This window comes from Dysidea avara, chromosome 6 (genome assembly GCF_963678975.1).
Source record: "Dysidea avara chromosome 6, odDysAvar1.4, whole genome shotgun sequence".
NCBI lineage: Eukaryota > Metazoa > Porifera > Demospongiae > Dictyoceratida > Dysideidae > Dysidea > Dysidea avara.
In genome coordinates this window covers 21,395,703-21,419,165 of record NC_089277.1, presented here as the reverse complement: position 1 = coordinate 21,419,165, position 23,463 = coordinate 21,395,703, and the positions used below count along the sequence as shown (strand labels likewise).

Here is a 23,463-nt window from a genome sequence, read left to right as displayed (position 1 = left end):
TAATAGAATATACAAAGAATTATCTAGAACTATCTACCATATCAAAACATAAAATTTCACACAAGAAGCAAAATCTGAATTTTGAAGGATTTTAATTTCGGAGAGAGCATATTTCGAAGTCTGGATGGATTTCAAATAAACAGAAATTCGTGTCACAATAAAATATGAAGATGCGTGAATGTTTGCTAAAACTGACGTAGTGACGGAATAATCCCCATCCCTGTGCACTGGAGAGAAGATTGAGGGAGTCTCAAGTGGAGTAAATTCACTGGTTTGATTACGCTTGATCGTAGCTACTGCTTCCTACCATAGATTCTAGAGCAGACAGCATCAATTCCCATTCTGGATCACCTCTTTTCTGGTTATTGGAACAGTAATGGTACAGTTTATCCATTATCATCAGCAATACTGAGCTAAAACTCGAGGAATACACAAGCGAATCGCCAAAGTTGGATCGTTGCTTTCACTTGTGGGAATTTATTTTCGAAGAACAACCGGACATGGACATTTATTTTCGAAAAGAAGGGCCTCTTCGAAATATCCGAAAATAAAAACCTTTCGAAAAATACTAGCTATACGGTAGAACTTTTATTGGTAGATCTATTGCATGGTCTACTTCAATATTTGGTACTATTATTCTACTATATACACTGTACTCTAATAGTGTGCAAATTTTTTTAGGTCTTCTAATAGAGCATTGGTAGATCTGTGAAATGATAAGCTTTATTATCAATAGACTTGAACTTTTATTTATAAAGCAGTGAAGTGGTGAGCCAAGATAGCAGTGGTTCAGTGGTTAAGAATGTGGCTGTTCAGTATGGAGGTCCCTCTGTTAAGTTTTTCCAACCTTTTTGTGCATCCTTTTATCCCTCGGTGACTATACAATTAGAGTATCTCAATCCCATGATTATACACTTGTTTGCTTTTTACTTTATAACTTTGTAGCTGTAACTATATGTGACTGGGCCTGTGATAACAGAACATTTGGGCACATAAAATTTGCCTAGTTGTTCAAATTTTTAACTTTTTATGCCACTGCGCTATGGTCATGAAATTCTTAGCCTATAGTAAACATTTAATTGACTTCATACTAAAAGTTACAGAATACAAATATTGTATTCCAGCACTGAGATATGAGCTATTATGTGATGAGGTGTAGTTTGTGTCCACATGCCCTGTTTTTGCAGGCCTGGTCATGCAATGCTTTTCAAACCATCAAAAAGCATTGCTACATTGATCACCCTATATACACACCAATTTCAGAGTTATTTCAATACCCAGTTTATCCTGTAGCCTTGACAGAAAATTCTAATTTAGGGTAGTGATGATTAATGAATTAATGATTAATTAAGTTAATGATTAATGAATTTTTCTACTGACTGACTGCCTGACTGATGCCTTCAGACAAGTGTAACTCGATTACGGCTAAGGCTACGGGCTTGATTTTTTCACTGTTCAACGTCACTTTGTCCCGAGAGGTGCTACCTCAGTACATACAATGCATTCTTCATGGACTTGCCAGTGTCCTCCTTTGTGTCCCATTCATCTTCGCTGACAGTGAAAAGTGTCGATTTGGCAGTAGCACGTGGTGGCTTTCTTCATAACTGAAATCGTCCATAGTTTTTATAGTGGCTACTTGATTGTAGAGGTGCTTTTCAAACAGTTATTGATTCATACTGCTGTGTAACGGGCTGAACATCACTGACAATGAAACATAAAGGACACTTCACTTTTCAAATAATAATTGATATAGCTGGGGCGTGAAGCATCATTTCTTTCTTTAATGTGGTAAGCGTGGGCTCACCAGTCATATAACTATTCACAAAAAAAGTCAACTAGGAAGTACACAAAATAATTTGGAATTTTAAACTAGAGTAGGGGCCATAGCACATCGATATAAAGTACTGAAACAAACTGGAGTAGTGCATGATATTAAATCACAGTAGCTAAAACAATAAGAAGTGTTATTTCCCTACTGTGAATTTTTGTTATGGTATTTTGAGCACAGTAGGGATGTAATAGTTCTTATTGTTTTGCCTACTGTGATTTAATATCATACACTACTCCAGCTTGTTTCAGTACTTTTTATCGATGTACTATGGTCCTTACTCTAGTTGAAAATTCCAAATTTTTTATGTACTTCTCAGTATAGAGGTTTGTGTAATGTCATACAATTACTGTACAGCTTTATCCATATGGGTTGTTTAATATTTCCTCTGATGTGATGTAATAGAAATTCATTAATGATATACTTATACATTGAAGAACAAGCAAGCATCAGGAATTCGGTATGGACTAAATGTACCCTCTCCTTTGTTTAAGCATTTTTATGGTAACGATTTCTACTATGCATAGCTTGTTTTTTTTTTCTTTACACTTGTATAGCCTAATGGATTAGGGCTGCATTGATTTAATGATATTTTCAAGTCCCAAACATGTACTTACCTGGTAAATATCTAAAATGCAAGTACTAATACGAAGATGTTGTTTCATTGCTATACACATTTAATAGGAACACCATGATAATAAATTAAGACACTGGTATCAATGAATTTCTACAGAAAACTTCGAATATACATGTAGCTATGGAAAAAGTTATTCGTTTATCATGCTAGCAATTTGCCTAGGTGCTTACTGTACCAGGATAATACTTGAGAGGTGGTACACATCAGTGAAGTTGCCCACTCAATCCCAGAAACATTTTAAGTCATTGACTATAATGCTTAGCAAATACTATTACTCAAGTATATATATGTGTGTGTGTGTGTGTAAATCTAACTTCACATGTCATTAGACTTTTGTTTACAAATTTTCTAAGAAGGATTAGATTGTCAACACATTATGCGTAGCTTCAGGGTACAGTAATCAGAATGCCACTGTCTGAACTCCAAACTCACTGTGAATATTCTGTGATGCCTGAGCAGCTTACTCTATTTCATATGCAAGGAAATGAAATGGGGAGGTAGGCAGATTCTTTGGCTTGTACTCTTCACTAATGCTGGGAGATATACGAGACCAGTATTGTTAGTAAACTGTGATATTTAATAATACTGGCTTTGACCTGTGAAGTATGGCCAACCAGTGTGCATGTTCCATCCCATATTTGTAGGATAACCAGACATGTTACAATGTTTATAGGCAGGTGCTGATGTAGCCAGCACACCAAACTATGTATACAAGTTTGTGTGTGGTAATTTGTACCTGAATACCACAGGTATTGTGTTTTTTCATTGAGGCAAATGGCTGTTAATTTAATACCAATGGCTTTTACATTGATATTATGATATTTTGTAACACTGATATTTTTTTAGAGAAGGTATACCATTTGCTGTTTTTTCAATACCACCCAGCTCTACTCTTCACCTCAACACAACACATCATCAGCTAAACAGTTACCACATGTATAATAAAATAGAGCATGAAAGTCACACTGAACCTAATCCATGGGTAAACATCACATGAGTGGTATTTACCTAGTAGAAGTAAACAGGAAGCAAAGATACTGGGGTCTGGCCCAGCTTGCATGAGACAGTAGGAAAGGTTGTTATGGGTTCCACACAAGAAACTCTTAGTAGGCTTAAGTCTATTATGCTCCAAAATCTTCCTATTATTCTTTCTGGCACTTCTTTTTTATTCACCTATTATGCTTAAATTTATTCCTGAGTCTACCTATTATTCTCAAATTATTCCCAAATATGTGTGCCAAATTTGTATTTTTGTTAGGGTTTTTAAACAAGTGACTGCTCTATTAGAATTATGGACTCGAAGTTGACTGCTCTATTAGAGTATCTCGATGGTTTTCACCGTTTTTATGCTTGCACTGTTTTGGTAATAAATCTAAAAGATTTTTACACTACACCACAACAAAAACTTATAATTTTGTACCAATTATTCTTAAAATTCATTCAATTATTCCGGAATATTCCCCAATGCTTTTCGGTACCTATTATTCCCGAAATTATGCCGGCATAATAGACGCATGCCTAACTCTGAGTCAAACAGCCACACTATTTAGAATTCCAATTGGGACAGTGATATTTCACTGTAAGCACATCAGGAAATGTTTTTGTATGTATCTTGCAGAGCAGGAAAAATGCTTTTGCTTACCTAGCTTACCTAAATGCTTTGTATGAGCTCTGGCACCATGCCCTCCACAGAGCATTACTTGTGAGTCAAGATAATACTGCATAAAATATTTGGCAGCTGAGGAGTCTGCATCTTGTTTTCAATATGCATGCCTCATCAATGCCTTTGCTAAAGGTAATACTTACAGCATGACCCACAACAAAGGAACTTTACCATGCATGTACCACCTTTTCCTTGCATGCTGAGATGAACAAGAAAAATGTTATCGGGCCTACAAAAATAGGCGGGCACATAAAATTTGCCTACTTTTTAAAACTTTGATTTGACATAACTTTGTATTCCATGACTGTGTAGCCATGAAATTTTAAGCACCTATAATAAAACATTTAGTTGGCATTACAATAAAGTTACAGAATTCTAGCCCAATACTGAGATTTGACATGTCATGTGACAGGATGTAGTTTTTGCAGGCCCGGTCACTTAATATATTTTATGGTGGTAACACTCTTACAGTGAATGGAGCAATTCTTTCCTCTTATCAAGCAAACATTACTATGACGAACTGAAAGCTCATTTTCAGCCACCAACAACTGTTGGATCATGAGCCTTCATCTCTACTTTGGCCTACTTGGTAATAGATACAGAGGACACATGGTGGGGAATCACATGGCCTACATGCAGACTTGGTCATAAGTTTTGTTAGTGGCTTCATTGCACATACATATATACAAGCATAGCATCAACAATGGGATGGGAGATTTAATCATACACTACAATAGTAGTGTATAGTAGGGACCACAATGGAGTAGGCATGGCCCACGAAATAATATCACCCAAAAAAAAGCCTCAATTTCCCCTAACGACGATCAAGCAGAATTAGTTAGGTGAAACTAAGCCCAAACAAGCTTTTTCAGATCGACTCAAAATGCTTTCAACAAGTTGTTATGGAATTTTAAAAATACTTTATTTAATGGAATTTTCTACTGACTGAGTAAGTAAGTAACTGACTGATTCCTTCAGACAAGCATAACTCGATAACGGCTAAGGCTACGGGCTTGCTTTTTTGACTGTTTGACGTCGCTTTGGCCCAACAGGTGCCGTTTGGCATACCGCAGTACGTACAATGCATTCTTCATGGACTTACCAGTGTCCTCCTTTGTGTACCATTCATCTTTGCTGACAGCAAAGTGTCGATTTGGCGATGGCTTCTCTTCGTAATGGAAATCATCCATATTTGTCATAGTGCAGTTTGATATCAGAGGTACTTTTCAAACAGTTCTTGATTTATACTGTTGTTTAACAGGTTGAACATAGCCGACAACGAAGCGTAATGGATACTTCACTTTCAGATGATAAATGATATAACTGGGACACGTGGCACCATTTCTTTCTTTCGGTATGCGTGAATTGCAGCGGTGCTTTTCGAACAGTTCTTGATTCAAAATGCTGTGTAACGGGTTGAACATAGCTGACAACGAAGTGCAATGGATACTTCACTATTCAGATGATAATTGGGGTGCGTGGCGCCATTTCAGATGCAGTATGAGTGGGTTCACCAGTCATAATTATTATTTACAAAAAAAGGTAACAAACAAGTACACAAAAAAATTTGGAATTTTCAACTAAAGTAGGGACCATAACACATCAATAAAAAGTTCTGAAACAAGCTGGAGTAGTGCATGATACTAATTCACAGTAAAACAATAAGGAGTGTTAAGGAGTGTCATTTGTGACCGGATTTGCAAAAAGGTACCTTTTCACACACAAAATTTGACCCATTTTTTGAACTTTGAAGCTTCATAACTTTTTAATTGTGGTTTTACAATTGCCTGAAAATTATCATTGTGTAGCTGTGATATCTGGCTGCATTTTGACAAGTTAATCAGCATAAGGACTCAAGTGTTACATCATTTTGTTTGCTGGTATGCAAAATATGCAGAAAATGTACCTTTTTGCAAACCTGGTCACATTTGATGCTTAAAATTTAGCAGAATTTCTAACACTATGTAAACAAGAGATACAATGATCAAAAATAGGCAAAGTAATAATTATTGTGAGAGTTACAATTACAAATACAGTAAGTGTATGGTTATACATCAACACACATCTAGCTACTAAAGTATTTAGCTACATAGGTATGGCTATTGCATACGTATAGATAAGGCCCTGGTCAATTGTACAAACATAATTAGTGTAATAGATACCCAAAAGCATTGAGCATTATAATGCTAGCATAATAGGCATAATAAATTTTTAGTGCATGCCCCGAAAGAATTACATTACAAATATTTGCTACATTTCATTATAATAAGTTAAATGTTTCTTCACTTATTAGCTGAGATACTCTAATAGCGCAGTCACTTACAATAGTCAGGAAATACTGATATACTCTAATAATACAATCAGCTTTTATCCCAATCTTTGTTTCTAAATATGCAATATCCAGCATAACAGGCTTGACTTGCATTGCTCAAAAGCATAATAGGAAAAAATTTGAGCATAACTGGCTGGGGCCTAGCAGAGAGGATTCATCACAAGCAGTTAATGTTGTACAGTACTATAGGCTGAAAAGCCTCCCTCAAGTGTGCCCATATACGCGTGTGTTATTTTATGGAGATGAATACAATATATTTACCATAACTTAATGTTTTCAAAGTAAATGCAGGAACCCACAAAAGCATGTATTAGAATGTTCCATAATTTCATCACATGGATGACTGAACTATGCTCTCCTATGATCATCACTTTAGCTTAATATTCACCATGTGAAAAAACACATAATTATGGGACCTAATACTGTATATAACTAACAGTCCAGAAAGAATACACTTTTAGTGAGGAAAACAGGAATGGGATAGGAACAGGAACTTGGCAAGTGAAATAATTATAAATACATAGTAAAGGTTCCAAATACACAATTAATGTTTGGTTTACGATTACATATATACTTCCAGCTATAGTCATCGCTTTCAAAGCAATAATTATTAACAAAACATTCTTGGTTGCTATATGATTGCTCTATAAGAATGTTTTGATTGTAGAGAAAGGATTCAACTATGCTGCAAAGATACAAATTTTATCTGTATAATATCAACCTGATGATCATTATCAGGTATTTCCCATTGATCATTCTCATTCCCACTTTCCATTCCTATTTCCTAAAATTCTACTATTGTATAGTGTTAGATTAAGAAGGAGGCCAGACATAATGGTATTGGAATGTAATTGAGATATGTGTTGCTGGTTTGTGGTGACCAAAAGCCATAACCAATCGCAAGGTTAACTCTGAGTTGGTACAAGCTAGCCTACTTATTCACTAGCTGTATTAGCATTTACTTGTGGTATACATCTGTATATCCAGTTAAAATTTCAAGCTAGAATGCACAATAAATCAGTGTATCTCTTACAATCATGAACTACATTTTGTGAGGTGACAGAGTTGCTCTATATATGTATATAATAGCAGCACTAGAATGTTTGAGCACAGGTAGCCTTTTTAAGGTTTGTTAGAAGTCCTTATGACTTCTTTCCCATTAAATCCCCACGTTTGATTAAAGATGTAAGCACCCTTCTAAAATCTGCACTTTCTGTGCTGTTACTGTCAATATGTGGGTGAGAAGTGTTCAATTCTACAGCTAATTATTGATCCCAAAGCTTGAATACTTGAAACAACCAGCTAACATGATAGACAAACAAACTATTCCTCTAGAGGCATCCATTGATATTATTGCACACAGTAATATAACAAGCTGAAAAAGAAAATTTACTTTGTTCCTCATTTCCATGTTAGCTCCATTTTGTAATAATAACGAGCACACACTGTGGTAACCTTTTGAGGCAGCATCATGTAGTGGAGTATCCCCATACTATAACAAAATTAGCAATAATCACATGTGCCACAAACTATACCACACTTGACACTGTATAATTATCGTTGTGTACTAATAAGTAATTATACCAGATCCCCTTTTATACAGCCCAACCCCAACAGTACCAAAACGGTTGTTAAACTACTAGGTCTGTTAATGTATTATTGTATAGTCACTTAGCAAGTACTAATACATTATGGATAACTGCTACACACATAAATGTAAAGGTCTAAATAGTTTAGTAACTTGCAGGCTTTGTTGATGAAGATACAATTACAGGTTAATGTATAGATAAGAAGAAATGTGAATAAAAATAAAAGTAAGCCATAGGCTGGTTTTTGGGACTAAATTACAGAAATCTGCACAAAACAGCCAAGCTGTAAAAATATGGTGCAGCTTTAAAAATCTTGAGTGAAAAAGTTATGAAATTAAAGGTGAGGTGGCAGCCAAGAAATGGCTGCAATGATGTTAACAATGCTAAGAAACCTTGAGAGTGTAGTCAATGCAATTATTAAAATATATTATATTAGTTAATATCATTGCAGCCATGTCTTGGCCGCCACCTTTACTTTTTTCCACCCAGGCTTTGTAAGGCTGCTCCATTTCTTCATAGCTAGGCTGTTTTGTGTAGATTTCACTTCATTTTGCATTTTGGTCCCAAAAAGCCAGTTATGGCTTACTTCGGGATTTATTTTTATTTACATTTCTTCTTATCTATACAGGCACAAGGATGATCACTGAAAATAGACTTATAAATGTGTAATGCACACTTACTTCAATATTTGGTAATATTATTATAATACTCTAACAGAGCACCTTTTTTTTGAGGAATTCTAATGGAACATACATATATAGAACTTTTATTGTAAGAGTTGTGCTTCAATGTTTGGTAATATTATTGTAATACTGACTTCTAATAGAATATACAAAGACTGATGATTATCTAGAACTATCTACCATATCGAAACAGAAAATTTCGTACAAGAAGCAAAATCTGAATTTTGAAGGATTTTAATTTCGGGGAGTGCATATTTCGAAGTCTGGATGGATTTCAAATAAACAGAAATTCGTGTCACAATAAAATATGAAGATGTGTGAATGTTTGCTAAAAACTGACTTACTGATGGAATAATCCCCCATCCCTGTGCACTGGAGAGAAGATTGAGGGAGTCTCGAGTGGAGTAAATTCACTGGCTTGATTGTGCTCGATCGTAGCTACTGCTACCTACCATAGATTCTAGAGCTGTACCAATAATCGGATCGGCCAAAATATCGGCCACCGATATGGCAATTTTTACCAATATCGGCATCGGTACAGAACAGTACGAGGACCGATATCGTTACCGATATTTATACAGCAATAGTTTGTACATAAACGGATTATAATATTGGTTTTCTACGTTATCCACGTGGCTGTTCAGTAGCAGTGACTTATTGTTCACTGGACAGCAAGCGCTACGCTACGAGAAGCCATACAAATACACGCGATTCTAGTGTTTGTTGCTGGAAAGCTTATCAGTCTTAAATAAATGAAGCAGTTATATATAGTACCTTTGTAATAAAAGAACAGTCACAAGAAAACCTACTGTACCAGCCTTCACACAAGCCAATAAAATGCGGAGTAATGCAGAAATATCCATTTAAGGCTCCACGGGAGTATGCATAAAAATGTTTGTGGGTGCCTAATTGTCTGGATTGCACAATAAAAAACCCAAGCCACTATTACCACAGGCATAGAGTGAGCAATGGATATATCCACATGTTGTTGTAGAGTAGGTAACTGTACACTTTTGCATAGATTAACTATGACTTTTGTTTGTAATGCAAATATCGGATCGACTATCGGCTATTGGCTTCTTTTGGTGGTATCCATATTGGATATCGGTACATGCCAAAATCCCATATCGGTACAGCTCTAATAGATTCTAGAGCAGACAGCATCAAATCTCATTCTGGATCACCTCTTTTCTGGTTATTGGAACAGTAATGGTACAGTTTATCCATTATCATCAGCAATACTGAGCTAAAACTCGAGGAATACACAAGCGAATCGCCAAAGTTGGATCGTTGCTTTAACTTGTGGGAATTTATTTTTGAAGAACAACCAGACATGGACATTTATTTTCGAAAAGAAGGGCCTCTTCGAAATAACCAAAAATAAAAACCTTTCGAAAAATACTAGCTATACAGTAGAACTTTTAATGGTAGATCTATTGTATGGTCTACTTCAATATTTGGTACTATTATTCTACTATATACACTGTACTCTAATAGAGTGCAAATTTTTTTAGGTCTTCTAATAGAGCATTGGTAGATCTGTGAAATGATAAGCTTTATTATCAATAGACTTGAACTTTTATTTATAAAGCAGAAATTAAGTGAAGTGGTGAGCCAAGATAGCAGTGGTTCAGTGGTTAAGAATGTGGCTGTTCAGTATGGAGGTCCCTCTGTTAAGCTTTTCCAACCTTTTTGTGCTTCCTTTTCTCCCTCGGTGACTACACAATTAGAGTATCTCAATCCCATGATTATACACTTGTTTGCTTTTTGCTTTATAACTTTGTAGCTGTAACTATATGTGACTGGGCCTGTGATAACAGAACATTTGGGCACATAAAATTTGCCCAGTTGTTTAAATTTTTAATTTTTTATGCCACTGCGCTATGGTCATGCAATTCTTAGCCTATAGTAAACATTTAATTGACTTCATACTAAAAGTTACAGAATACAAATATTCTATTCCAGCACTGAGATATGAGCTATTATGTGATGAGGTGTAGTTTGTGTCCACATGCCCTGTTTTTGCAGGCCTGGTCATGTAATGCTTTTCAAACCATCAAAAAGCATTGCTACATTGATCACCCTATGTACACACCAATTTCAGAGTTATTTCAATACTCAGTTTATCCTATAGCCTTGACAGAAAATTCTAATTTAGGGTAGTGACGATTAATGAATTAATGATTAATTAAGTTAATGATTAATGAATTTTTATACTGACTGACTGATGCCTTCAGACAAGCATAACTCGATTATGGCTAAGGCTACGGGCTTGATTTTTTCACTGTTCAACATCACTTTGTCCCGAGAGGTGCCTTTTGGCATACCTCAGTACATGCAATGCATTCTTCATGGACTTTCCAGTGTCCTCCTTTGTGTCCCATTCATCTTCGCTGAAAGCAAAAAGTGTCGATTTGGCAGTAGCACCTGATGGTTTTCTTCATAACTGAAATCGTCCATATTTTTCATAGTGGCTACTTGATTGCAGAGGTGCTTTCCAAACAGTTATTGATTCATACTGCTGTGTAACGGGCTGAACATCACTGACAATGAAGCGTAAAGGACACTTCACTTTTCAAACAATAATTGATATAGCTGGGGCGTGAAGCATCATTTCTTTCTTTGATGTGGTAAGCGTGGGTTCACCAGTCATATAACTATTCACAAAAAGTCAACTAGCAAGTACACAAAATAATTTGGAATTTTAAACTAGAGTAGGGCCATAGCACATCGATATAAAGTACTGAAACAAACTGGAGTAGTGCATGATATTAAATCACAGTAACTAAAACAATAAGAAGTGTTATATCCCTACTGTGAATTTTTGTTATGGTATTTTGAGCACAGTAGGGATGTAATAGTTCTTATTGTTTTGCCTACTGTGATTTAATATCATGCACTACTCCAGCTTGTTTCAGTACTTTTTATCGATGTACTATGGTCCTTACTCTAGTTGAAAATTCCAAATTTTTTATGTACTTCTTAGTATAGAGGTTTGTGTAATGTCATACAATTACTGTACAGCTTTATCCATATGGCTTGTTTAATATTTCCTCTGATGTGATGTAATAGAAATTCATTAATGATATACTTATACATTGAAGAACAAGCAAGCATCAGGAATTCGGTATGGACTAAATGTACCCTCTCCCTTGTTTAAGCATTTTTATGGTAATGATTTCTACTATGCATAGCTTGTTTTTTTTCTTTACACTTGTATAGCCTAATGGATGAGGCTGCATTGATTCAATGACATTTTCAAGTCCCAAACATGTCTATAATGCTTAGCAAATACTATTACTCAAGTATATATATATCTAATGCAAAACAGCCAAACTGTAAAAAAAGTGTGCGGCCCTCAGAAAGGCTATGGTGAAAAAAGATGTGAAATCCAAGGTGGCGGCCAAGAAATGGCTGTGATGGTAGGTTAATGGTAAAAATTTTAATAACGACAATTCAAGTGAATTTTGTGCCAAGACCAAGCGGCACCAAATTCACTGAATTGTTGTTATTAAAATTTTTACCATTAACCTACCATCACAGCCATTTCTTGGCCGCCACCTTGGATTTCACATCTTTTTTCACCATAGCCTTTCTGAGGGCCGCACACTTTTTTTACAGTTTGGCTGTTTTGCATTAGATTTCATTTCTTTTTGCATTTGTATACCCCAAAGCCGGCCTATGGCCGGCTTTAGCATAGGCCGGCTTTAGGGCTTTTTAACCTGTCATTCTTTTCTTTACTACAGGAAGAAGAAAAGATGAAGCAGGGTGATTTCTTTGTAGCTGACCTCTCTGCAAGGTGATCCTTCTAGCTGATCCCTCTACCGGATAACTTGTTTGTAGCTGAACTCTCTACAGGGTGATTTGTTTGTAGCTGAACTCTCTACAAGGTAACTTCTTCTAGCTGATCTTTCTACAGGGTGATTTGTTTGTAGCTGAATTCTCTACAGGGCGATTTGTTTGCAGCCAAACTGCTGAACTCTCTACAATGTAACTTCTTCTAGCTAAACTCTCTACGGGTGGCTTGTTTCTAGCTGATCTCTCTACAGGGTGACTTGTTTGTAGCTGAACTCTTTACAAGGTGATTTGTTTGTAGCTGAACTCTCTACAAGGTAACTTCTTCTAGCTGATCTTTCTACAGGGTGATTTGTTTGTAGCTGAATTCTCTACAGGGCGATTTGCTTGCAGCTAAACTGCTGAACTCTCTACAATGTAACTTCTTCTAGCTAAACTCTCTACCGGTGGCTTGTTTCTAGCTGATCTCTCTACAGGGTGACTTGTTTGTAGCTGAACTCTCTACAAGGTGATTTGTTTGTAGCTGAACTCTCTACAAGGTAACTTCTTCTAGCTGATCTTTCTACAGGGTGATTTGTTTGTAGCTGAACTCTCTACAGGGCGATATGTTTGCAGCTAAACTCTCTACATGGTAGTTTCTTTGTAGCTGAACTCTCTACAATGTAACTTCTTCTAGCTGAACTCTCTACAGGATGACTTGTTTCTAGCTGATCTCTCTACAGGGTGACTTGTTTGTAGCTGAACTATCTACAGGGTGATTTGTTTGTAGCTGAACTCTCTACAATGTAACTTCTTCTAGCTGAACTCTCTACAGGATAACTTGTTTCTAGCTGATCTCTCTACAGGGTGACTTGTTTCTAGCTGATCTCTCTACAGGGTGACTTGTTTGTAGCTGAACTCTCTACAGGGTGATTTGTTTGTAGCTGAATTCTCTACAGGGAAATTTGTTTGCAGCTGAACTCTCTACATGGTAGTTTCTTTGTAGCCGAACTCTCTACAGTGTAACTTATTCTAGCTGAACTCTCTACGGGTGGCTTGTTTCAAGTTGATCTCTCTACAGGGTGACTTGTTTCTAGCTGAATTCTCTACAGGGTGATTTGTTTGTAGCTGAACTCTCTACAAGGTAATTTCTTCTAGCTGATCTTTTTACAGGGTAATTTGTTTGTAGCTGAATTCTCTACAGGGCGATTTGTTTGCAGCTGAACTCTCTACATGGTAGTTTCTTTGTAGCTGAACTATCTACAATGTAACTTCTTCTAGCTGAACTCTCTACATGGTGACTTGTTTGTAGCTGAACTCTCTACAGGGTGATTTGTTTGTAGCTGAACTCTCTACAAGTTCTAGCTGACCTTTCTACAGGGTGATTTGTTTGTAGCTGAATTCTCTACAAGGTAACTTCTTCTAGCTGAACTCTCTACATGGTGACTTGTTTGTAGCTGAACTCTCTACAGGGTGATTTGTTTGTAGCTGAACTCTCTACAAGGTAACTTCTTCTAGCTGAACTCTCTACATGGTGACTTGTTTGTAGCTGAACTCTCTACAATGTAACTTCTTCTAGCTGAACTCTCTACGGGTGGCTTGTTTTTAGCTGATCTCTCTACAATGTAACTTCTTCTAGCTGAACTCTCTACAGGATGACTTGTTTCTAGCTGATCTCTCTACAGGGTGACTTGTTTGTAGCTGAACTGTCTACAGGGTGATTTGTTTGTAGCTGAACTCTCTACAAGGTAACTTCTTCTAGCTGAACTCTCTACAGGATGACTTGTTTCTAGCTGATCTCTCTACAGGGTGACTTGTTTGTAGCTGAACTCTCTACAGGGTGATTTGTTTGTAGCTAAACTCTCTACAAGGTAACTTTTTCTAGCTGAACTCTCTACATGGTGACTTGTTTCTAGCTGATCTCTCTACAGGGTGACTTGTTTCTAGCTGAACTCTCTACAGGGTGATTTGTTTGTAGCTGAACTCTCTACAAGGTAACTTCTTCTAGCTGACCTTTCTACAGGGTGACTTGTTTCTAGCTGATCTCTCTACAGGGTGACTTGTTTCTAGCTGAACTCTCTACAGGGTGATTTGTTTGTAGCTGAACTCTCTACAAGGTAACTTCTTCTAGCTGAACTCTCTACAGGATGACTTGTTTCTAGCTGATCTCTCTACAGGGTGACTTGTTTGTAGCTGAACTCTCTACAGGGTGATTTGTTTGTAGCTGAACTCTCTACAAGGTAACTTCTTCTAGCTGAACTCTCTACATGGTGACTTGTTTGTAGCTGAACTCTCTACAATGTAACTTCTTCTAGCTGAACTCTGTACGGGTGGCTTGTTTTTAGCTGATCTCTCTACAGGGTGACTTGTTTCTAGCTGAACTCTCTACAGGGTGATTTGTTTGTAGCTGAACTCTCTACAAGGTAACTTCTTCTAGCTGACCTTTCTACAGGGTGATTTGTTTGTAGCTGAACTCTATACAAGGTAACTTCTTCTAGCTGATCTTTCTACAGGGTGATTTGTTTGTAGCTGAACTCTCTACAGGACGATTTATTTGCAGCTGAACTCTCTACATGGTAGTTTCTTTGTAGCTGAACTCTGTACAACGTAACTTCTTCTAGCTGAACTCTCTACAGGATGACTTGTTTCTAGCTGATCTCTCTACAGGGTGACTTGTTTGTAACTGAACTTTCTACAGGGTGATTTTTTTTGTAGCTGAACTCTCTACAAGGTAACTTCTTCTAGCTGATCTTTCTACAGGGTGATTTGTTTGTAGTTGAATTCTCTACAGGTGATTTGTTTGCAGCTGAACTCTTTTACATGGTGGTTTCTTTGTAACTGAACTCTCTACAGTGTGATCTGTTAATAGCGGAACTTTCTACTGGGTGATTTGTTTGCAGCTAAACTCTTTGCATGATTGTTTCTTTGTAACTAAACTCTCTACAAGGTGACTTTTTCTAGCTGATCTCTCTACAGGATGACTTGTTTCTAACTGAACTCTCTACAGTGTGATCTGTTCATAGCAGAACTTTTTACTGGGTGATTTGTTTGTAGCTAAACTCTTTGCATCATTGTTTCTTTGTAACTGAACTCTCTACAAGGTAACTTCTTCTAGTTGATCTCTCTACAGGGCAATTTGTTTGTAGCTGAATTCTCTACAGGGTGATTTATTTGAGCTGAACTCTCTACATGATGGCTTATTTGTAGCTGAACTCTCTATTAGGTACCTTCTTCTAGCTGATCTGACTACAGGGTGACTTGTTTGTAGCTGAATTCCCTACAGAATAACTTACAATGTAATATAACTGAGTAAATTATAAATGCAGTTGAATGCTTTATTAGGGTGACTGTTCTATTAGAGTATCTCGATCTCGCATTTGCTGCACCTAGTTGCCTTTCAAATCATAACTCAGTGATTTGTAATCCGATTCTTCTGTACTACTGCAAGGACTTTATATGATGATTATTCCAGCTACATACTGATTTTCAGCTTGTTGCTCTAAGCGGTTTGCCTGGTAGATACGAAAACTAATAGTTTTTTATTCATAAAAATCGATCGCGTAATTTTGACACAGGTTGGGTTTCGTGTCATATCTCCATGGTCTTTATCCCGATTCCTTTCAAACCACAAAAAGGCACTCCTACGATGGTTGCTCCATCTACATATCAATTTTCAACTGATTCCTCCAAGGCGTTTACCCTGTAGGCATGACAGACCTTCGACCTTATTTTATGCAAATAATCGGTCATAACTCCGTGAATGTTCATCGGATTCCTACCAAAGTTGGTACGGAGATCCGCCTTAATGAGCCCTTTAAGTGTGCCAAATTTCAGCCAAATCCGAGCACGCATTAGTGTTTTATGGCGAATTTTGCGAATTGTGCGAAATGAAGAAGAAGAAAAAAACGAAGAAATTAAAACAAAAGTTTGTTCGCTCGTATCTCGGAAATGGCTGGAGCTATTTTCTTCAAATTTGGTATGTAGACTACCCTAACTGGGCGGCACGTCTCCAGCAAATTTGGTTCCAATCGAATAAGGGATCACATAGATACATAGGTGTGAAAATTGCGTTTTCTTTCTTCCTGTTAATATACTCACGGTGTGGCGCGCCGGCTTCTTGGGCCGCACGACACACTATCGTGTGTCTTGATATGTGTGTGTGTGTGCGTGTGAGTGTGTGTGTAAATCTAATTTCACATGTCATTTGACTTTTGTCTACAAATTTTCTAAGAAGGATTAGATTGTCAGCACGATATGCGAAGCTTCAGCTAGGGTACAGTAATCAGAATGCCACTGTCTGAACTCCAAACTCACTGTGAATATTCTGTGATTCCTGAGCAGCTTACTCTATTTCATATGCAAGGAAATGAAATGGGGAGGTAGGCAGATTCTTTGGCTTGTACCCTTCACTAATGCTGGGTGATATACGAGATCAGTATTGTTAGTAAACTGTGATATTTAATAATACTGGCTTTGACCTGTGAAGTATGGCCAACCAGGGGCGTCTGGATTCAGTGGAATGGAATGGTGGACTGGAATGGGCTGGAATGGAATGGTGGAATGGACTGGAATGGTGGACTGGAATGGAATGGTGGAATGGAACGGTACTTTGGTAATTTCAATTGGTGGTCATCTCTTTATAAAGACCACCTCTTTATAAAGACCATTTTACTTTAATGTTTAAAGTGCTGCTATCTTGTTGTTTTAGAGTGTATCCCCATAGAATGGTCTTATTGATCAGTTGTGCGCCACATGCCTAGAGTGATATCTGATTGTAATATAGCAATATACTCCATGCAAAAACAGTTTGGCTGTATGAAGTGATGTCCCCATCAAACTAAAAGTAACTGACAACTAAAGGAGCTATTATTTGGGTGAGGCCAAGAAATACTGACAAATAACTTGCTATAATTTATAAAAATTTGGTCCATCATCATTCACTCGTACAGCAAGAAATACTGACAAATAACTTGCTATAATTTATAAAAATTTGGTCCATCATCATTCACTCGTACAGTCTTGCTGCATTCCTAATTAATTCCCTGTAACTCTAATTGGCTAGTAATTTATTATTATCAGCACTTTACAGTGACCAGCACTGAAGGTCTGACAGTAACATGTGCTGCAGCCTTAGGATTACCTAACCTAATTCAAGGACTTAGAACTAGCTGCCTTTTTTCTCCTCTACAACACCGGACTATTGAGAAAGGTACCAATTTACTAGCCAATTAGATTTACAGGGAATTAATACAGTCAGACTGCACAAGTCAATGATAAAGGACCAAGATTTTGTAAATTATACTTAGTTGCCAGTATATATTGACATTCATTTCTAGATATTAGCTCCTTTAGTTGCCAGTTGCATGCTTTTAGTTTCGTGGACATATATTTTTTTGGATAGTCAAGCTGTTTTTTGTATAGGGTATATAGCATGTATTGTATCATAAATCAGATATCACTGGCTTTTCTAGGGGAAATAACATGTGACACACAATTCATTAATAAGACTGTCTTATAGGGCTCTAAAACAACAATTCAGATATTACAGTAAAGTGGTCTTTGTAAAGAGGTGGTCTTTTAAAAGAGGTGACCACTAATTGAAATTACCTAAGTACCATTCCATTCCACCATTCCAGTCCATTCCACCATTTAAGTCCACCATTCCATTCCACTGAATCCAGACACCCACCAAGTAGTGGGCATGTTCCATCCCATATTTGTAGGATAACCAGACATGTTACAATGTTTATAGGCAGGTGCTGATGTAGCCAGCACACCAAACTATGTATACAAGTTTGTGTGTGGTAATTTGTACCTGAATACAGCAGGTATTGTGTTTTTTATTGAAGCAAATGGCTGTTAATTTAATACCAATGGCTTTTACATTGATACTGTGATATTTTGTAACACTGATACTTTTCTAGAGAAGGTATACCATTTGCTATTATTTCAATACCACCCAGCTCTACTCTTCACCTCAACACAACACATCATCAGCTAAACAGTTACTACATGTATAATAAAATAGAACATGAAAGTCACACTGAACCTAATCCATGAGTAAACATCACATGAGTGGTATTTACCTAGTAGAAGTAAACAGGAAGCAAAGGTACTGGGGTCTGGCCCAGCTTGCATGAGACAGTAGGAAAGGTTGTTATAGGTTCCACACAAGAAACTCTTAGTCAAACAGCCACACTATTTAGAATTCCATTTGGGACAATGATATTTCACTGTAAGCACATCAGGAAATGTTTGTATGTATCTTGCAGAGCAGGAAAAATTCTTTTGCTTACCTAGCTTACCTAAATGCTTTGTATGAGCTCTGGCACCATGCCCTTCACAGAGCATTACTTGTGAGTCAGGATAATACTGCATAAAATATTTGGCAGCTGAGGAGTCTGCATCTTATCTTCAATATGCATGCCTTCATCATTGCCTTTGCTAAAGGTAATACTTACAGCATGGCCCACAACAAAGGAACTTTACCATGCACCACGTTTTCCTTGCATGCTGAGATGAACAAGAAAAATGTTACTGGGCCTACAAAAATAGGGGGGCACATAAAATTTGCCAACTTTTCAAAATTTTGATTTGACATAACTTTGTATTCCATGACTGTGTAGCCATGAAATTATAAGCACTTATAATAAAACATTTAGTTGGCATTACAATAAAGTTACAGAATTCTAGCCCAATACTGAAATTTGACATGTTATGTGACAGGATGTAGTTATTGCAGGCCCGGTCACTTAATATATTTTATGGTGGTAACACTCTTACAGTGAATGAGTAATTCTTTCCTATTATCAAGCAAACATTGTTATGACGAACTTAAAGCTCATTTTCAGCTACCAACAACTGTTGGATCATGAGCCTTCATCTCTACTTTGGCCTACTTGGTAATAGATACGAGGACACATGGTGGGGAACCACATGGCCTACATGCAGACTTGGTCATAAGTTTTATTAGTAGCTTCATTGCACATACATATATACAAGCATAGCATCAACAATAGGATGGAAGATTTAATCATACACTACAATAGTAGTGTAGTAGGGACCACAAAGGAGTAGGCGTGGCCCACAATATAATATCACCCAAAAATCAGCCTCAATTTCCCCTAACGACGATCAGGCAGTATTGGTTAGGTGAAACTAAGCCCAAACAAGCTTTCAGATCGACTCAAAACGCTTTCAAAAAGTTGCTATGGAATTTTAAAAATAATATATTTAATGGAATTTTCTACTGACTAAGTAAGTAAGTAACTGACTGATGCCTTCAGACAAGCATAACTCGATAACAGCTAAGGCTACGGGCTTGATTTTTTCACTGTTTGATGCCACTTTGGCCCGACAGGTGCCGTTTGGCATACCGCAGTACGTACAATGCATTCTTCATGGACTTACCAGTGTCCTCCTTTGTGTACTCGATTTGGCGATAGCACATGATGGCTTCTCTTCGTAATGGAAATCGTCCATATTTGTCATAGTGCATTTTGATATCAGAGGTACTTTTCAAACAGTTCTTGATTCATACTGTTGTTTAACAGGTTGAACATAGCCGACAACGAAGCATAATGGATACTTCACTTTTAGACGATAAATGATATAACTGGGGCACATGGCACCATTTCTTTCTTTCGGTATGCGTGAATTGCAGCGGTGCTTTACGAACAGTTCTTGATTCAAAATGCTGTGTAACGGTTGAACATAGCTGACAACGAAGTGTAATGGATACTTCACTTTTCAGATGATAATTGGGGTGCGTGGTGCCATTTCAGATGCGGTATGAGTGGGTTCACCAGTCATAATTATTATTTACAAAAAAAGGTAACAAACAAGTACACAAAAAATTTTGGAATCTTCAACTAAAGTAGGGACCATAACACATCAATAAAAAGTTCTGAAACAAGCTGGAGTAGTGCATGATACTAATTCACAGTAAAACAATAAGAAGTGTTATGTCCCTACAGTGCTCAAGATACCATAATGCACAGTAGGGATGTAGCACTTTTTATTGTTTTACTGTGATTTAATATCGTGCACTACTCCAGCTTGTTTCAGTACTTTTTATCAATGTGTTATGGTCCCTACTCTAGTTGAAAATTCCAAATTGTTCTGTGTACTTGTGGTATAACATAATGTGACAGACTGTTTTAAAATCTTGGTGTATTGTGCATGTGTACTACTACTATCTGCTACAAAAGCAAACTGTAAAGGCAAACTACAAGGTGAACATTAAAGAACTTGATGTCTACTGAATTATCAAGGTTACTATTGTAGTAATACAATACTGAATACATGTACGGTATGCTTCACTAAGTTTGCCAGTATATATAGCATGAACTACTGTAGAATCATTTATATTATCAAAAAAATACTGTACATGGGTGGTTTGGCTGACAGTCAAGGTCTACAGAACTAAGCTATGCTTTTCCATTAGTATGGGACAGTACTTTGAGCTACTAACATCTGATGTGCTATATCATCACAAGACGATTTAGAAAAAGACACTTCCATTTTGCTCCATACAAATACGTAGAGTACTCCCACCACTTGGTTCTTACTTTGTTCGCCATACAGGTATTTATGTATCTCCAATACTCACAGAGTCAAATATCCTGTCATTTTATGCATCGTCATCTGCATCTTCAATTGTATCAAGTGTGCCTACATTGACCTTTATCTATTCTCAAATGTGTCCTCTATTGGTACTTGTCCATTCACAATCATTTCAGCACTGCTCCAGTAACATCCTCAACTGTTTCCAGAAGTGTCCTAAGCTGTTCCAGGAGTGCTCTCAATAGTTCTGGTTGCACTGTCAGTCATTTCTTCTACTGTAGTGCTAATCTTATCCCGAGTACCATCAGTATTAATTATAGCTGTACTTGGTAAAACAGCAGCCACTTTCAGGAGGGTTAACATATAACAAATTTCTTGAATGCTAGTAACAGACCACATTTCATAGACTGAGGCTGATAGGCTATGTTTCTTTCTCCCTTCTACGTCTTGCCAAATTACTGTACTTCAGTAACTTCTTCCTGGGATTATGCTGACGATCTTTTCTGACCTTCTTACTGTCCATTTTCACTCATTTACAAAGCCAAACACTCGCCAAGCTTTCTGGAAAATATCATGACACATAATAACATTAATAATGGAAACATTTTAGCCATTTGGTGAGGAGGAATACGGCTATTTGGTAGATTTTGATGGAGTTAATGAGCAGAAGTGGCTGTTGGTTTACCTAGGAGATTGACAACAGGCTAGTGCTTATTTTGAGTATTAAACTGCCACTGCATTGTTTAAGTTTGCATGTCCATCAGTTTCCATCAAGTGTGTACTGAAGTATGTACACGAAGGTTGTGATCAGACAACCTTGGCACTATGCTCAGGCCAAGTGGACAAGATCTTTGTGTATCACAATGTTTGCTACACCAGCAGAGTAAAGCAGCCTGGGATATCAAACAGTTTCCCATCTACAAAAGATTTTCTCCTGTACAACTAGCAGCTGTGTACTTTGAGTATGGTTGTCACGTTTACTACATTGAGCACATAACAAGGGATCAAGTTTCAGGGAACCTCCTTTGACACAGTTTCCTCAATTTGACAAGATACTACTCTATTTTGATGTTTTAGAGCACTATACATAGAATAACAAGTCTTGTACCATGGTGCGTGGGCAGATCAAAGTGTGTCGCCATGGTATAACTAAGATACATCACTGGGTGTTAGTTAGGCCATGCTTAGCTGGCAGTTTGAACACGAGTCAAAGTGAGGTATCAATGACACAGCACCAGGTAAGCAAATATAGTTGGCTTCATGCTAAGTACTGCAGGAGCAAAGGAATGAATCTATGCTTCAACCATAGCTTTAACTAGCTTCTATTGCTACAGCGCACTACTAGTACCGGGTAGACTAGTACACATGGATACATGTGTTTATGTAACTTTGTTCTAATAAATTAGTGCATGCACAACTTGTGAATTGTAAGGAAGAGGAGTAGCAGCAGTAATACAAGAGAGAATGGGTTTAAGAAGCTATTTTCAGCACAACCCGTGAGTCCAGTCTGCAGTGTGGTGAGTCATGGTACAAGCCAGTTATATCACATTTACTCGTATGATATCATAGTTATTAATACTCGTCCTCGGCTTCACCTCAGACTCATGTAATAACTACGATATCATACTCATACCGTGATATAACTAGAACTTGTGAGAAGAGGAAACAAGGAATAGAGGTTACTGACTATACTGGTGCTAAGCAAGCCCAAGGTTTGAATAGAGTCTACCCCATCAGTGCACATCAATGAGAGTGCTTTTATTTCCTACAGTATTTAATGTTAAGGGTCCACAGTGATTTGATGACCTGAAAATCTGTTGAATGGTAATCTGTGCACTTCCTTTTGTAAGGTATGTATCAAACTGGAATTGCTTGGAGATGACAATTAATATCACTTGGAAATGGAGGAGGCAATAGATAACAACTCACCAACAAGTATGTCTGATATTGGCACTGGAGATATAATGACACCCACAAAAAGGCAATGGCTGAAGACTTCTTATACTAGTTATGTGCTGTATATAGTGATGAGCACTTAGAGTGATTACATTTTAACTTGGTACTAAGGAGAGAGTCATTTCCATGGAAGGTAGGCAGCTGTCTGAGTATGACCTACCTCAACAACATACCATGGACAACAACAGGTTTGCAAGGAAATATCGCAGGGAAATAAGTAATGACAGAGATGAGCGGCAAGCCTATGTGTAATGTAAATGATTGAAAATAAAAGTCTCAAAATAAATGAAAGTATCACAAAGTGATTATGTAATGATACTTGTATTACATACACTGTATGTCTTTCTCATGGCAGCCATAATGTTATAGTTAAAGCACCGCCATGTGTGTGTACAAAAAATACAGCATGAGTGGGTATGTCGAGAGGCTAATACAG

At 37.2% G+C, this 23,463-nt stretch overlaps 1 protein-coding gene across 3 annotated transcripts in view; it reads right to left on the bottom strand.

The window, feature by feature from the left end:
* The window catches only part of LOC136259139 (uncharacterized), a 154,460-nt gene that overhangs the window by 41,948 nt on the left and 89,049 nt on the right, over positions 1-23,463 (bottom strand). For all 3 annotated transcript variants that reach the window (XM_066052560.1, XM_066052561.1, XM_066052562.1), the window contains one exon: positions 7,854-7,952. In XM_066052560.1, the coding sequence (XP_065908632.1) occupies positions 7,854-7,952 (99 nt within the window). The remainder of the gene's footprint in view (positions 1-7,853; positions 7,953-23,463) is intronic.